At 40.5% G+C, this 15,381-nt stretch overlaps 2 protein-coding genes across 2 annotated transcripts; both read right to left on the reverse strand.

The window, feature by feature from the left end:
* Nucleotides 1-10,000: 10,000 nt before the first annotated feature.
* Nucleotides 10,001-13,712, reverse strand: LOC140224483 (uncharacterized). The gene is made up of 2 exons (XM_072299647.1): nucleotides 12,222-13,712; nucleotides 10,001-10,189 (listed from the first exon to the last, which is right to left on the reverse strand). The coding sequence occupies exons 1-2, from the start codon at nucleotides 13,710-13,712 to the stop codon at nucleotides 10,001-10,003; spliced, it is 1,680 nt and encodes a 559-aa protein (XP_072155748.1).
* A 39-nt stretch (nucleotides 13,713-13,751) lies between these two features.
* On the reverse strand, nucleotides 13,752-15,142 carry LOC140224535 (uncharacterized). Its single transcript, XM_072300087.1, has one exon. It carries the CDS (start codon nucleotides 14,853-14,855, stop codon nucleotides 13,893-13,895), a length of 963 nt encoding a protein of 320 aa, XP_072156188.1. The 5' UTR covers nucleotides 14,856-15,142; the 3' UTR covers nucleotides 13,752-13,892.
* Nucleotides 15,143-15,381: the final 239 nt, after the last annotated feature.

The following is a 15,381-nucleotide window of genomic DNA, read 5'->3' on the forward strand; positions in this document are numbered from 1 at the left end:
GGAGGAAATATATACAATTATCTTAATGTATGTACATAAGGGTATATAAAAGTAACAACTGGATAATTACTTATTTCTATAATGATTATAGTTGAACTTGTGGTTTAATTTTAAGATTAATAAGGACTCATAAGGATTAGGTGGATGAAATGAGTGAAATTCAAACGTAGTGAGTATTATTAACTCTCAAAAGTCAGAATCAGCGTTGGTGACAAGCTATTTGGAACTAAAAATGACAAAATGAAACCTTTCGGCAGTTGAGATTTCTTTTAATACAACAGTATGTGCTGGAAAAAATACAACATTTTGAGTGGAGTTACGGTGTTGTTGCTGTGGACGGTAGAGTTGGCAAGGATTTGGAAGTTTTTTGGCCTATGCGAACATTGAAGGCGTAACAACGGCAATTCGTATTAACCCCTGAAACGTGTAAGTCGGAAAACTTGGCAGTGTTTTTACGGCTGGGTTTCAAAGCGACCTAAGTACAACACACGAGCGTGTAGGGTGTTGTTTTATCCACCCGTCCAGAAATGCGTTCTTCATGCGGGCGTTCTTTTATCGCCACACGCACTGCTGAATTAAATGAGAGACGGAAAATGATGTCCTCGAGTAGGAGCACTTACCTCAAGTTTCGCAGTCATCAAAGATATGAAATTGAGTTGAGCGCGTTGTGAATGGGGAGTGAAGAGAGGGAAGTGCCATGAAACAAAGGCAAAAAATCGAGACTCAAGTCGCTACGGAGCCCGTTTGATCCTCGACATCTCTGCAAGTTATCTCCAGGAAACATCTTCGCATTGTTACCGCTCTCTTTCTCCTCGCGGAAACAGTTTCGGTGCCTCGCTGCCATTTTCGCTCAGCTCTTCTCAAAAATCTCCCGTCTTGATAGGGTCTCCTCTTTGCTAAAATCGTCGCTTCTCGGACGTAAAGGCGTATCTATATTTACACTTGAGCTCTGGAAAGCATAGACTTATATGGCCAGGGCCGGATTTACCTACTTGCCGCCCATGGGCCGCCTGTATTTTGCCGCCCCCTTCTCATTCGTACTGAAATATCAATAAAAACCATCAAGTGAATGTGCCAGCGGGGGAGGGGTGCATGTGACGCGTTTACTCGTGTTGAACACATTTTTTGGGGATGCCCTGTCAACACTACTAGCAAAAGTTAAGTTTTGTAAACCTATCTCTGTGTGGACAAGGCCTTCCATTCATAAAAAATGAACGAAAAAAATTATGAAAGAACAAACATGAATGTGGTAATGATTTTAACTTCCGCCGCCGCGCCGCGCAGACCGCACGTGTTTGGCGCAATGCGTGAAGTATTCACGCAGTCTTGTAGGCGCTATGCGTTTCACGCTGACCGCACTGTGTTTTGCGCAATGCGTGAAGTATTCACGCAGTCTTGTAGGCGCTATGCGTCTCACGTGACCGATGACCGCACTGTGTTTGATGCAATGCGTGAAGTATTCGTGCAGTCTTGTAGGCGCTGATATGTGTTACATGCCGATCGCCGCGCCGAGGGCTTCTCCTTTTCATCTCAAGTCCTCGTCATCATTTCTCTCTAAGTCGCGCCGTTCCAGGCCAAATTGCGTGTTTGTTTCTCTCTTAACTCGACTTATTGAAGGTGCTGTCTCATGTATCACTAAGAGACGACAAAATTAGAAATTACTATACTCTCAGGAAATGATAGATTTTGTCGCCTTTTCTCGTTTGTAATTTTGTTTTTATTAATCCGATATTTTTTTATACCTACACTTTAAAAAATTGCAAATTTTTGCCGCCCCTTAGATTTGCCGCCATGAGCCGCGGCCATTCCCTTAATCCTGCCCTGTCATGTAGAACCTAATATAAACTTGTTTGGAAGTTAACAAAACCGGTGCCTTCGGAAACGAAACTTTTTACTGAGTATGGTCTCCATACATTTTTTGCGGAAAAATATGCACATTCGGAATTTGGCAACGCAGCTTCCCGAAGAAACCATGAGAGATGGCAATGAATCTGGAATGAAGGCATTCCCGGCTCGGAAGGGAGGGGGCGCGGAATATGAGGGAGGGAAGGGGAGGGAGTTTGCATTTAGATGAATTAAGGCTGCGATTGGCCTAATCCAGTGAGAACAAGAGAACGACAGTCAGCTGACCGACCTGTAGGAAAGAGTGGAACCAAAACAAGGAGGAAAGGGTTCGGTGAATGGCGAAGGGGGAAGGAGAACGGGAGAGGGATCAATTGGCTGAACTAGCCGAGTCTAGGCGCCCCCCGCGGCGAACAAGTGCGCGCCCTCTTCATTCGCGGCCGAGGGTTGTTGAATGTTGAGTTGCTCAGTCGTTGAGCGATGTGTTTAAAAACTGCTCATTATGCTCGCACACAATGCAGGAGCGCTGTGCGGGAGGACTACTTCCACGCTTCAAGGCACTGGGAGAACGCGTGCGCCCGTAATGGCCGGGCCGAGCCTCGGGCTTTTTCCGGGCCTCCGAAGCAGAGCCCGGTGTTCGGGTAACCTTCAGGAGCCCTCTTGATTTCCACCGTAATCTCTATGCTGCCGTGCTAAGGAAGAACGCCGTATGAACATTTGAGAGTTGCCAAGTTTCCTTTACTAAAATGCTCATTTTTTAGGAACACTAGAAAAAAACACATTGGATCTAGAGTCCAGACTCTTGAAAACATTGACAAGAAAAAATACTCTTGATTCAATCGGATTTTTGCTTGAATCAAAACGAAATTCGCTTATATTAAGTGGCTTGGTTTTTGATTTAAGCTAGATTCTGATTTAATCAAGAGTTCTTTTTCTTATCGATATTTTTAAGAGTCTGGACTCCAGATCCAATGTTTTTTTTCCAGTAAATGTTATGAATATTTTCCCTCCAAATTTTTAAAAGTTTTTGGTGGAACTGCGAGCAACATTATCTAAACAATTGGAGGGAAAATATTCATGAATTTAAAAGGAAATTCGTATTTTATCAAAGAAAATTTGGCAACGCCTGAAGGTTCATACGGCGTTCTTACTTAGCACGGCAGTATGGAAGAGGTTGAAAGATACGTGATGCGAGTTGCGTTATGCTCCAGGGAAGGCGCACTACTACACTTGCCGTGCTGAGGAAGAACGTCGTATGAACATTCGAATGTTGCCAAATTTCCTCTCAAAATAGTGTTATTCTTTAGAAAAGTCATGAATATTTAGTTTTGAAATCCTCATACACTTTAGATCAAATTACGAGCAGAATTCTCTTATGCCTCATTTTAACTTTCGGTTTAATTTCTTTCATAATTTTAATACTTACTCAATGACGAAATCCTTAAATTATCAGGGCTGTTCCTAATTTTCGCACGTGTCCAAAGTTATCTCTTCGCCATACTCATTGGCGAATCTTAGAGGGGGGAGATGGGCATAGGGTGCGAAGCCCCCCCTTCCCCTCGCCCGAAAAATTGAGGAAGGAGAAGGGAATATAGAAAGCAGGAAGGAATGACGAGTATAGTTGGTACTTACTTTTAACGAAATTGACTTAAACTGCATAGCCGATGCTTCAAAATTTCGAAAATTTTCTGGGAGAAGCCCTTGGACTCCCTCTTTACTCCCCCCCCCCCCCCCCCCCGTTCAAAAAGCTGGATCCGCCTGTGGTCATACTAAGAGTCAGCCCATGATTCTGACGCAATAAAGACATTAAAGAAGCAACAATTTTTGAGTGATTTTAAACTTGAAACTTCCTTTTTCTTGCGCTCTCTTTATCCTAACGCTTCTTTCCACTCTTTTTTGTATTTTTTCCCTCCTTTTAGAACCCCCTTTGCCGTGGTGGCGCTTGGTGCAGCCGCTCTCATGCGCCACCCTGAATCCAGCCTTGAATACACACCCGAGAACTTTGCGGAATGTTCAAATCAACGGTGTAAGTTGGCAATCACATAACTCGGTTTGCGACGTCGCAGACTTCCTGTCAAACCTTATTTTTTAAACGGAAAACAACTCAACGGCAATTCTTTAAAGCTGCGATGATTTTTCTTCTCTGTGCGAAGAAAATTCTGCAAAAACTACAAGGAATGATGTCAATTTGTTCTCCTTTAAAAAATAACATAGAGGCGGAGATTTTCAGACACCGCAAACGAGATATGTGATTGCGGACTTCCGCCGCACCGTGGATCGAGTCAACAGAAGAGGTCGAACAAAATTTGGAAACTTTATACGCTTATAACTCCGTTTATACAAATTCTTTAGGTTCTATGAGTGGTTCCATTGATTTCCTCGTGAAATTTCCTTCTTTCAGCATCCCTCAAAATTTAAAATTTGACTAAATATGCATCAAAATTTTCAGTTATAGTCAACAATTTCATGTCCGACCTCTCTAATTGATTCGATCAACTGTGCGCCGTGGAAATGCTTAACAGAACAACAAAAATGTAATAAATTTGAAGAAAAAACATCCCCACCGCTAGAAAATTTGAAGTCTCCAGAATATGTTATTTTCAAAGCGTATAGATAGGAGTGAGCGGCCGATAGGATATCAAACTAGGCATTAATGAGGTTTTTGCAGGGCGATTCACTAGTTAACCTTTCAATAAAACAATTAAAAGGCCTGTGGTGGAGCTGTCGTATTATCTGCCTCGGTTCGCATCTCGATCAACGGCCGCGATTAGCGTAAAGAGGCCGCCATGCACACTCGAGCGAGTCGATTCGATTCTTCTTCGATTCCCTCACGATAGAACGTAACTACGTTTCAATGTTGCCGAATTTCCCCGAGCGAAACTCATTTTTACGAAGAGAATGGAGATGTTGCATGTGTGAGGAATTTGCGATTTGACTGTTGATTCTTATGTAAAAGTTCGCGAGAAACACGATGGTGGCACTGGTTTTCTCTGAAATCAACTCCCAAGCTCAAAAAAAGCTCTCAAGTTGAGGACAAAATAGAGGGGACCCACGCTATCCTGAGAGTCCACGTCTACATCAAGACAAACTCTCCATGCAAAGATAGGGAGCAAGTACATTAACAGGGTTGCCGTGTTTTCAGTTTTGGAGTCCCCAGATAAAGTGGCAGTTGTGTCAATGTATTTGCTCCCTATCTTTGCATGGAGAGAGTTTGTTTTGATGTAGAGGTGGACTCTCAGGATAGCGTGGGATATCCCCTCCATTTTGGCCTCAACTTGAGAGCTTTTTTTGGGCTTGGGAGTTGATTTCAGAGAAAACCAGTGTCACCATCGTGTTTCTCGCGAACTTTTACATAAGAATCAACAGTCAAATCGCAAATTCCTCACACATGCAACATCTCCATTTTCGCCACCTCTAAGTGAAAATTTCACTGATTTTTCCTCTAATCTTATGCAAAAATCAGAACATTTTTCGACAAAAATTGCACAGGTACATTCTTGTAAAAAATTGAATTGTTTGAGATAATTTTGCAACCTTGAAATTGAGTTACGTTCCTTTCGCCTGAGAAACGACGAGTTCTCAACTCTCCGCTCGGCAGATTCTGCTGTGCTAAGGAAAAACGACATATGAACCTTTAGGCGTTGCCAAATTTCCTTTAATCAAACACAAATTTCCTGGTAAAATCATAAAGATTTTCCTTCCAACTGTCCGATAATTTTGTTCGCAATTTCACCTAAAGTTCCTGAAAATTTCAACGAAAAATATTCATGACTTTCCTAAAAAAATAAACATTTTATAGAAGGAAATTTGGCAACTCCCAAATGTTCATACGGTGTTCTTCTTTAGCACGGCAGAGAAGATGTACTTATGAATCTCGATCGGAGCTGGGGCCCGATCGATGCTTTCCGAAGTTCTAGCAGGCATTTGAAACTTTGATCGATCGATCGAAAATTATCGATTCGGTCTCCATCGAATTGAACGGGAGTTACATACGTGGCTCTCATTGGGCTCCTGCTCGGGGCTTCTCTGTCACTTGGGCCCTGTCACAGGTCGGCATGCGGCACGCAGGATGCTCGGCGCACAAAGCCCATCTTTACAGTGTCGCCGTCACCGGTGATTAGTTGCTGAAAGATTGGCCTAATAGCGAACGACTGCCAATCACCCGAGCTGACGCCATGCCGACCTGAAAACCGTCTACGTCAACGGCGATGTTGCCGCGTCGGAATCCTCGTCGTTGAACTACTTGGAGGTAGGAGGTGGGGGGGTGTATGCAAAATGCAGCATCCTACTATAAAGAGTTCGAGTACCTTCATCGGGAGAGTATGTACACTGGGTACATGGAGCTCTCAGAATTCAAAAAAATTGCGGCGACTCTAGGTGGGAGCGGGTGAGATGGGGTTGTTGTCAACCTTTGACGTTTATCACCTACTCCACCTGTTATCAGTTTTGCCATAATAGAGGCTAAAAAACGTTTCCAAATGTAATGCACAATATTGGATTCGAAACTGAATAATTGCGGCTACCTTCGAGATTTGAATACATTTTATGGTGATGTAGGCAAATAAAACCATATTATCTCCACTTGAGAATGGTCTGCGTGTGACGTCTGCAATTTCTTGGATCCTAAGAGCTCCATGAAAGGCCTCAGATGGCTGAGCCAATCGCGAGTGGCACCTTTAGTGGCCACACTCAGTCCGAAAAGGTACTCTATATAGGGTGGCCCTCGCCCAAACTTACCCTACCGGTCTTTTTTCTCGCATATTTTCAGTCGGATTAAGCCCAAGACCGCAGGAACGAATAAGGAATCGACCCGAAGGAATCCTGGTTTCATGGTCTCGAGCCCCCCTCCCCCTCCCGGGCTCTCCTTGGTGTGACGGTAATTTTTCCCGTCACTTAAGTTCGAATAAGTATTTAATCATATGTAAAAATTTCGATGGCTACAACGCAAAGACATTGAATAGAACGGTAGCAGGTGATTGCGACGGTAGCGCACTCTGTAGGGACGGTGAAGTAGCGGAATACCGTAGTACACCGGTCGGCCGCCGCGCGCCACTCGAGCGCTCTCGCGGAGCGATCCGGACCCGACTACACAGCTGTTTAACGGGTGCACGACGTCTCGGTTGTTCAGACTCCTGGAAAAAGTCGGTTTTTTTATTATTTTTGGTTTATTAATTAATTGGTTTCAGCAAATTTACTCAAGAAAATCGCAAAGCTAATTTAGGCAAATCATTTGATGTAAGAATGAATTTATTTGATTGTATATTTAACCCTTTTGAAGTCGAATGAAGTTGGTCGATGCACACGGAAGGTAGATGAAATGAATTTGATGGGGTCCCGACCGGTACCTCGCTGCGCTTGTCCGATTTTTCGGATCCCTTCATTTGAGTAGCTGTGCACGTGGTGAGTAGCACGCTTGCAAATGAGGGCTTGTCTTCTCATCGCAATTATTCTCTTGTGTGACGCACCCATTTCTGGGTAGCTCCTATGGTGAATGAGTGCATGAGCATGGATTATTTACTTAGTAATCTCTTGTTGAAATTTATTTAAACGAATTTTATTCTTATTCGGAAGCACATCTAATTTAATTATATTTAATTTAATTTAATCATGAAAAATAAATCTCTCATAATTGATCAATTTCCAAGTGTGCACGTGTTGAGTAGCACCTGGGATTTTGGTTGTTATTGGAATTTATTTTGGAAAATATTTATTTCGTATCCTAAATCTACCATTCAAGATTGAGTGCACGTGGTGAGTAGCACCGGTTGTTTGGGAGATTTAAGGTAAAATAAATAATTGAAGAGTAATTCATTCGAAAGTTCGAACCCTTTTTGTCCCCTTTCCGTTCCTTTCAAAGTACCTATTTTAAAAGGTCAATCCGATCAACAACATTCACCTTCAATCGTCCTAATTTTGATCTCGTATTTAGTTTTATTTTTTTTGTTTTGAGAATTTTTTAAGTTTGTAATTGTGTTCAAAAGTAGTTTCTTTTCTTGTCAATAAAAATTGACTCTAGTACGTTCAAATTTGCTCTCATTATTCCTTCCTGCCAATCCTGTCCTCACCTCAGGAAAATCAATTTTTGATTACGCACTTCGAGTGTGTTGGCGCCCGAACCCAGGCGTCCCGACGAGCATCTGGCACCCAAAATTTGTGGCTTGATTTGCTGAAGCTCGATCCTTTCCGGAAGGCTTGCTTTCTGACGATCAGGATCGTACGAGCTCTCGCTTTTCCTCGCCACAAATAAGTGGCGCCCGACCGGTGTCCCGACGAGCATCTGACACCCAAAATTTGTGGCTTGGTTTGCTGAAGCTCGATCCTTTCCGGAAGGCTTGCTTTCTGACGATCAGGATCGTACGAGTTCTCGCTTTTCCTCGCCACAAATAAGTGTCGGCCCGAACTGGGACTTTTTTTCAACTTGGTTGACTTTTTTTTCGACTTGTTTCGAAATTTTTGGAATTTGTCTTGACTGTGTGTCATGACTTTTATTTTCTTGAAGGACAGGAAATTTTTGGAAAATTTTCGAGACAAATTTCCCAGTTCGGGCGCCACTTATTTGTGGCGAGGAAAAGCGAGAACTCGTACGATCCTGATCGTCAGAAAGCAAGCCTTCCGGAAAGGATCGAGCTTCAGCAAACCAAGCCACAAATTTTGGGTGTCAGATGCTCGTCGGGACGCCTGGGTTCGGGCGCCAACACACTCAAAGTGCGTAATCAAAAATTTGATTTTCCTGAGGTGAGGACAGGATTGGCAGGAAGGAATAATGAGAGCAAATTTGAACGTACTAGAGTCAATTTTTATTGACAAGAAAAGAAACTACTTTTGAACACAATTACAAACTTAAAAATTCTCAAAACAAAAAAAAATAAACTAAATACGAGATCAAAATTAGGACGATTGAAGGTGAATGTTGTTGATCGGATTGACCTTTTAAAATAGGTACTTTGAAAGGAACGGAAAGGGGACAAAAAGGGTTCGAACTTTCGAATGAATTACTCTTCAATTATTTATTTTACCTTAAATCTCCCAAACAACCGGTGCTACTCACCACGTGCACTCAATCTTGAATGGTAGATTTAGGATACGAAATAAATATTTTCCAAAATAAATTCCAATAACAACCAAAATCCCAGGTGCTACTCAACACGTGCACACTTGGAAATTGATCAATTATGAGAGATTTATTTTTCATGATTAAATTGAATTAAATATAATTAAATTAGATGTGCTTCCGAATCAAGAATAAAATTCGTTTAAATAAATTTCAACAAGAGATTACTAAGTAAATAATCCATGCTCATGCACTCATTCACCATAGGAGCTACCCAGAAATGGGTGCGTCACACAAGAGAATAATTGCGATGAGAAGACAGGCCCTCATTTGCAAGCGTGCTACTCACCACGTGCACAGCTACTCAAATGAAGGGATCCGAAAAATCGGACAAGCGCAGCGAGGTACCGGTCGGGACCCCATCAAATTCATTTCATCTACCTTCCGTGTGCATTGATCAACTTCATTCGACTTCAAAAGGGTTAAATATACAATCAAATAAATTCATTCTTACATCAAATGATTTGCCTAAATTAGCTTTGCGATTTTCTTGAGTAAATTTGCTGAAACCAATTAATTAATAAACCAAAAATAATAAAAAACCCGACTTTTTCCAGGAGTCTGAACAACCGAGACGTCGTGCACCCGTTAAACAGCTGTGTAGTCGGGTCCGGATCGCTCCGCGAGCGCTCGAGTGGCGCGCGGCGGCCGACCGGTGTACTACGGTATTCCGCTACTTCACCGTCCCTACAGAGTGCGCTACCGTCGCAATCACCTGCTACCGTTCTATTCAATGTCTTTGCGTTGTAGCCATCGAAATTTTTACATATGATTAAATACTTATTCGAACTTAAGTGACGGGAAAAATTACCGTCACACTTGGGAGGTAAAAGGGGGGTCCTTACTTCAAAAGTCCTGATACCCATCAAAATTCGGAACCCCATCGTAATCAGAAAGGACGGACAATTTCGACTTGAATTGACATCATTAAATCCAAAAACGGCTCATCAGTGTTCAAAATACTCATCCTTAAAGGTGGGGGACACAGCCCCCCTTCGAAAAATGGAAGTTGGCTGAATTGACGCGGAGGCTTGCAAAAAATCCCTGCTAAAAATTTTTCATGGAATTCCATGGTATTCCGTGCTGTTTCTCATGGAATCCCATGGTGAAGACACGGAACTCCATGGAGACTCCATGAAGACTCCATGGAGGAGGCACGGAACTCCATGGTGACTCTTTGGGTTTCCGTGGAGACTGCATGGGATTCCATGGTGGCAGCAGGAGATTCCGTGGTGGCTACATGGAATTTCAAGGGAGCGTAACGGAATAGCAGAGAACATGCATTGGAACACCGCGAAACACTAGAGACCACCACAAGAATAAACATGGTAATCTGTAAGCCTTTGATCATTGACAATCAGCAACTATTTGCTGTTTCGTTATGGATCATAGAATTAAGTTGAATTACTCACCGAAGTTCACAAGTGAGGGCCACTAAAATGTTTCATGTCATCATTTATTTATTTATTTATTTATTTATTTTTACAAAAAGAAAATTACAAAAATAATCACACTTAAGCTGGCAAGACCCTCCAGTAAGCAATGCTGCTTGTGTGGAGGGCTGCATACGAAAAATATAAACCAAAGGAACTGACAACATATTTAACAAAAGGTAGCCCTGCCTGGTGGGTAAACTAAACAGTCTATAAAGTACTAATACAATAATGGAAGAAAAACAAAGATAAGATTGAATCTGCTAGATGCAAAAGAAATAAAAGAGAAAGAGAGAGAGGGAAAATAAAGAAAAGAAAAAATACACAGGTGAAGTATAGGTCACTATGGTGAAACTATGCGGGAAAACATATGGTACCTTAGCGTATTTGGTACAAAAACAACATTTTACAGTAACAATTTAACTACGATATTAAAGAAGCCCTAAATTAAAAACAAAATCTTTCAAATTAGTGAGACAGTGGGGGCTGAGGTCTCCCATCGAACCCCCACTTAAAAAGAAAAATCTATACTCTTCTGGTAACTCATTAAATAAATCTAATATATTAACAAAAACTCCCCGCTTGGAGGCTTCTAGTGAAAAAAAAGGTTTCTTGACAGTATATTTAGAGACTTTTGCTGCCCTTGTCTGGTAATTGTTTTGGGAAAAAATGTGGAGTAGTTGGTCTATGAAAGTTGGTAAAATTTTTAGAAGCTCATATTTATAAAGCTGATTGAGTGTGGGGACATTTAGGAGCTCATTTATTTCGCTTGACGGGTAAAGCTGGGGTAAATTAAGGATGGATTTAATAATTCTCCTCTGAGCTCTAACCAATGGTGTCAGAATGGTAGAGCCTGCACCACCAAAAACACTCAGTCCATATGAGAGAACAGATTGAAAAAGAGAAATGTACACCAGACGAAGGTTATCAATTTTAAGGTAATTTTTTAGTTCTGTTATGGAATAAGTAATCTTACGCAACTCTCTAACTACCATATTAACATGTCCTCTCCAGGAAAGAGAGGAATCTAGTAAAATGCCAAGATACTTGGCTTCCAATGCGAGATTAATTTTGGGGCAGGAACAAGCGTTTGCCTTACAGCTATGCGTGTGTAGTTTTATCTTTGATAAAGTTTCAATAATTTCCTTCGTTATTTTAAGAGAGAAGGGTACAATAAGAGTTTTGTTGGCATTTAAAGATAATCCATTTTTCCCAAACCAGGGGATAATTATATTATTTAAAAAGTCTTCAATATTGTTCTTTAGTTCCTGCCAATTCTCAGCATAGATTAGAATCGCAGTATCGTCTGCAAAGCAGGAGATGTAGCGTTCAAGAGAAGAAAGATCACATAAATCGGCAATGTACAAAATGAACAGAATGGGACCCAGGACGGAACCTTGAGGTACTCCTGCTAGGACTTTCCTAAAGCCGCTCATTTTTGTGCTTCTGACCCGCTGCATTCTATTACTTAAATAACTCTTAAATAACTGTAAGGCAAGGCCTCTGATTCCAAACATTTCCATTTTATTTATAAGCTTAGCATGATTCACAGAGTCAAAAGCCTTCTGGACATCTAAAAAGATGCCAGCACATTTTTTGTGTTTTTCCCAGCAATCTAGTACTTTATTCGTGAAATGAGCCACTGCATGACTGGTATTTTTCTTAGGAATGAAACCGAATTGATTTTTGGGAATAATTTTTTGCTTACCTAAGTACCCCATTAGCCGTATTTTAATAACATTTTCCATTATTTTGGCTATATTTGACAACAACGATATAGGTCTATATCCAGAAGGATCATTTTGACTTCCTTTACCTTTGTAAATAGGAATTACCTCAGCAATTTTTAGCTTATCTGGAAATACTCCAGTTTGTATCATAAGATTAGATAGATAGGTGAGAGGTTTTGACAGTTGGAAAGAGCAGGTTTTGAGTAATGTAACTGATACTGTATCTGAGCCACAACTGGTGTTCGATTTTAGTTTGGCAATTATTGCCCTAATTTCATCCTCATTAGTGGCATACATAAACATGGAGTTTTCAAAAGAAATTTTTGGAGCTCTATGAGTCTGATGTGCAATTTTGTGACTAGATTTTTTATATTCTTTGGTGACCTCATCGCTCAATCTCTCACCTATTGTACTAAAGTAATCATTTAATTCATCGGGTGGAACATCTATTCGGCAATCCCTACTTTTTTCCCGTCCACTCAATTTGTTAATAATACACCAATACTTCCTTGGATCATTTTTAGCTTTCCGTATTTCTTTTTGGTAATAATTGCTTTTACTGTTTCTGATCAACTTGACGATAGCATTACGATAGAGAAGATATTTGTACCTCAGCTCCTCATTACTCTTATCGCTTGACCAAAGTTTGAAAATTTTGTCACGTCTTTGGATGCTACGAACGATACCTATGGTGATCCAAGGCTTCAGTATTTTATCTCTACAAGCTGGTTTTTTCCTTATACATGAATTTAGTCTAATAGTCTCATCAAGACACTTATAGAGGTTTTCTATTGCTACATTTGTATCAGTAATTTTATACAAACTATCCCAGTTTTTGCCACTAAGATTTTTAGCTACTTCTTGGTAATTAATTACTGTAATGTTTGTATCTACCCCTGGAGCTGTGCACTTGATTTTTGTCCCAATAGAGAGCTGGACAGGGTAATGGTCTGCGACCTTACTTTTGATCACTTCGCCCTTGACTAAAATATCCTTAGATAGTTTTGATATGTAAATATGGTCTAGACAAGTGTCCTCACCTTTGAGGTTTGGTCTAGTGGGTTCATTTATCAGACTAATAAAACCTTTTCCTGACAAAAGATCTAGTAATTCAATCGTAGGGGCTTCTGTAGCAAGTAGATTGATGTTGAAGTCGCCCGTAACAACTAGCATTTCATTTTGACCCTTGACTAGGCTATTTCCAAGTTCTTGGAAAAAGTCAATACCAGTTGGTCTGGAGGGAGATCGATAAATCCCCATAACCCTTATTTCAGTATTTTTGGCTTTGAGCTTAATTTGTAAACTGGAGAAAACAGTAGTAATAACAGGTATTTCTTCAAATGTAATACCTTTTTTGATATACATGGAGACGCCATCAGACTTATTCAGTCCAGCGCTGGCATGGAGACTAACATATCCTTCAAGAGAAACCAGGTGCATTTTTTCCGCATTATACCATGTTTCTGTACAGATAATAATGTCATAGATTGATCGTCTACTCTTTAAAAAGGCTTCAAAGCTTTTGAAGTTACCCTTCAGTGACCTAACATTCACACAAACTAACTTGATTTCCTTGGCATCAATAGTATGTGACATTGCTAGATAAATACAAGTGAAAAGAGTCTAACTATATGATTCAATTTTCATCATATTTAATTAATACAATAACAGAGGCCCATTATGCTGTAGGCTAAATTAAGAGAAAAAATAAAGTTCTTTCAAGATAAGCTAAGATGAGGTATGGAAAGTAAAAGAAGGAAAATAGAGGAAACAGGGTTAGTCAACCTGATCCTTTGCAGGGCTTTGGTCTTCATTACCCTCAGGGTTCTGAATTTCAGCATTTTCAGTCTTCACCAGGATATCAAGATCTGATTCAGTGAGTATGTGTTTAGCAGCAGACTTCTCCTCTTTTCTAGCATAGATGGATCCTCGCTTGACCCAGGCGAAAGCAAGCTTTTTTTCTTTCAAATACCTCTTTGCCTTTCGAAGTAGAAAGCTACGGAATGGCGTTAGATGGTCTTTTAAGTAAATGTTAACATCCTTACTCTTTTTTTCCTTCTTCTCATGCCCTCTCTTGTTTGTTGTACCTAGAATTTCTGACCATAGCAGTTTGCCATTGCGCTTCTTCTTAAAAGATTCCATGAGCTTTTCTTTAACATCATGCCTAAGTAACTTGACTATTATTTCCCTTGGAGCCACATTTGGTCCATTGACTGTTTGCCCTTTAAGGCGATGGCTTGCTAAAATACCCTCAGCTTTAACTCCTAGAACTTTCGCTATATTACCAACAATATTTAATAGATTCTCATCTTTACTTTCTGGGATATTTGCAATAATTATATTATTTTTGAGGTTGTACTGATCTCTGCGATCATTAACTAACTTAATATTATCAATTTGTTTACATAGCTGATCCACTTTGTTCCGCAGTTCTGCATTTTCCCTCTTGACATCCTCCATGTCCTTCACCAGGGTAGCAAGGCTTGTATATTTGGATTCTACTGAGGTTAATCTGTTCAGGACGATTCCATATGTGCAGTCAGAGCAAAACCATTTCTCCATCTTTGCCAGTCGGTTGAACTTTTCAAGGCTGATGCGAAGACACTTAGCATGATGCCACAGGTTGCACTCATCACATTGGAGGGCATACTCATTATTTTTAACATTTTGCGAGCATAGTCCACAGTCAGCAGGAGCATTTTCCCGTTTGTTTTTGCTTTGTAGAGCAGATTTATCCATCGTAAAGATTTCAAAAATTTAGTAGTGAAGAATGCAGTTTCTAGGACGGTGTAATGGTACAATGAGTTTAGAGGTTATGTCACTACCCTCTATGAGAACTTACTCAACAAAAAAGTTATCATGGGCCACTGTCACGATGACCGTTTAGTCTGCCATTTGATGTGCTAAATTAGATGATTTAGACACACACAGGGGTAATAATTTGAACAAAAATTATAAAAAAGACAGTTTTAAAAGACGGCAGAAAGAAAGACAGTTGTTGACAAACCAAGGCAGGGTTGCCAATCATGTTTCACAGAAATCAGTTATCACAGAATAAGTCTTCATTAGTGCACTGAAATTTCTACAACCATGGCATTCCCAAGACAATGCCCACTATTTAACGATAATTTAATAATTGTACCAGTAGGTAGCAACTACTTTCTGTACGGAGAATGTTTTCATTTAAAATATGATGAACTCAGAGATTTGCTATGGTTGACAGAGATGTAATAATAATTTGCTGCTTATACTCTGTTTAAGACAA

This window comes from Bemisia tabaci, chromosome 4, assembly GCF_918797505.1.
Source record: "Bemisia tabaci chromosome 4, PGI_BMITA_v3".
Lineage (NCBI taxonomy): Eukaryota > Metazoa > Arthropoda > Insecta > Hemiptera > Aleyrodidae > Bemisia > Bemisia tabaci.

Excerpts from the sequence above, each read along its gene's own strand:
- LOC140224483 (XM_072299647.1), bottom strand. The coding sequence starts at position 13,712 with ATGTCACATACTATTGATGCCAAGGAAATCAAGTTAGTTTGTGTGAAT. Across the intron at positions 10,190-12,221 it reads ATAAGCTAAAAATTGCTGAG|CCACCACGGAATCTCCTGCT; the intron begins GTAATTCCTATT and ends AATTCCATGTAG.
- LOC140224535 (XM_072300087.1), bottom strand. The coding sequence starts at position 14,855 with ATGGATAAATCTGCTCTACAAAGCAAAAACAAACGGGAAAATGCTCCT.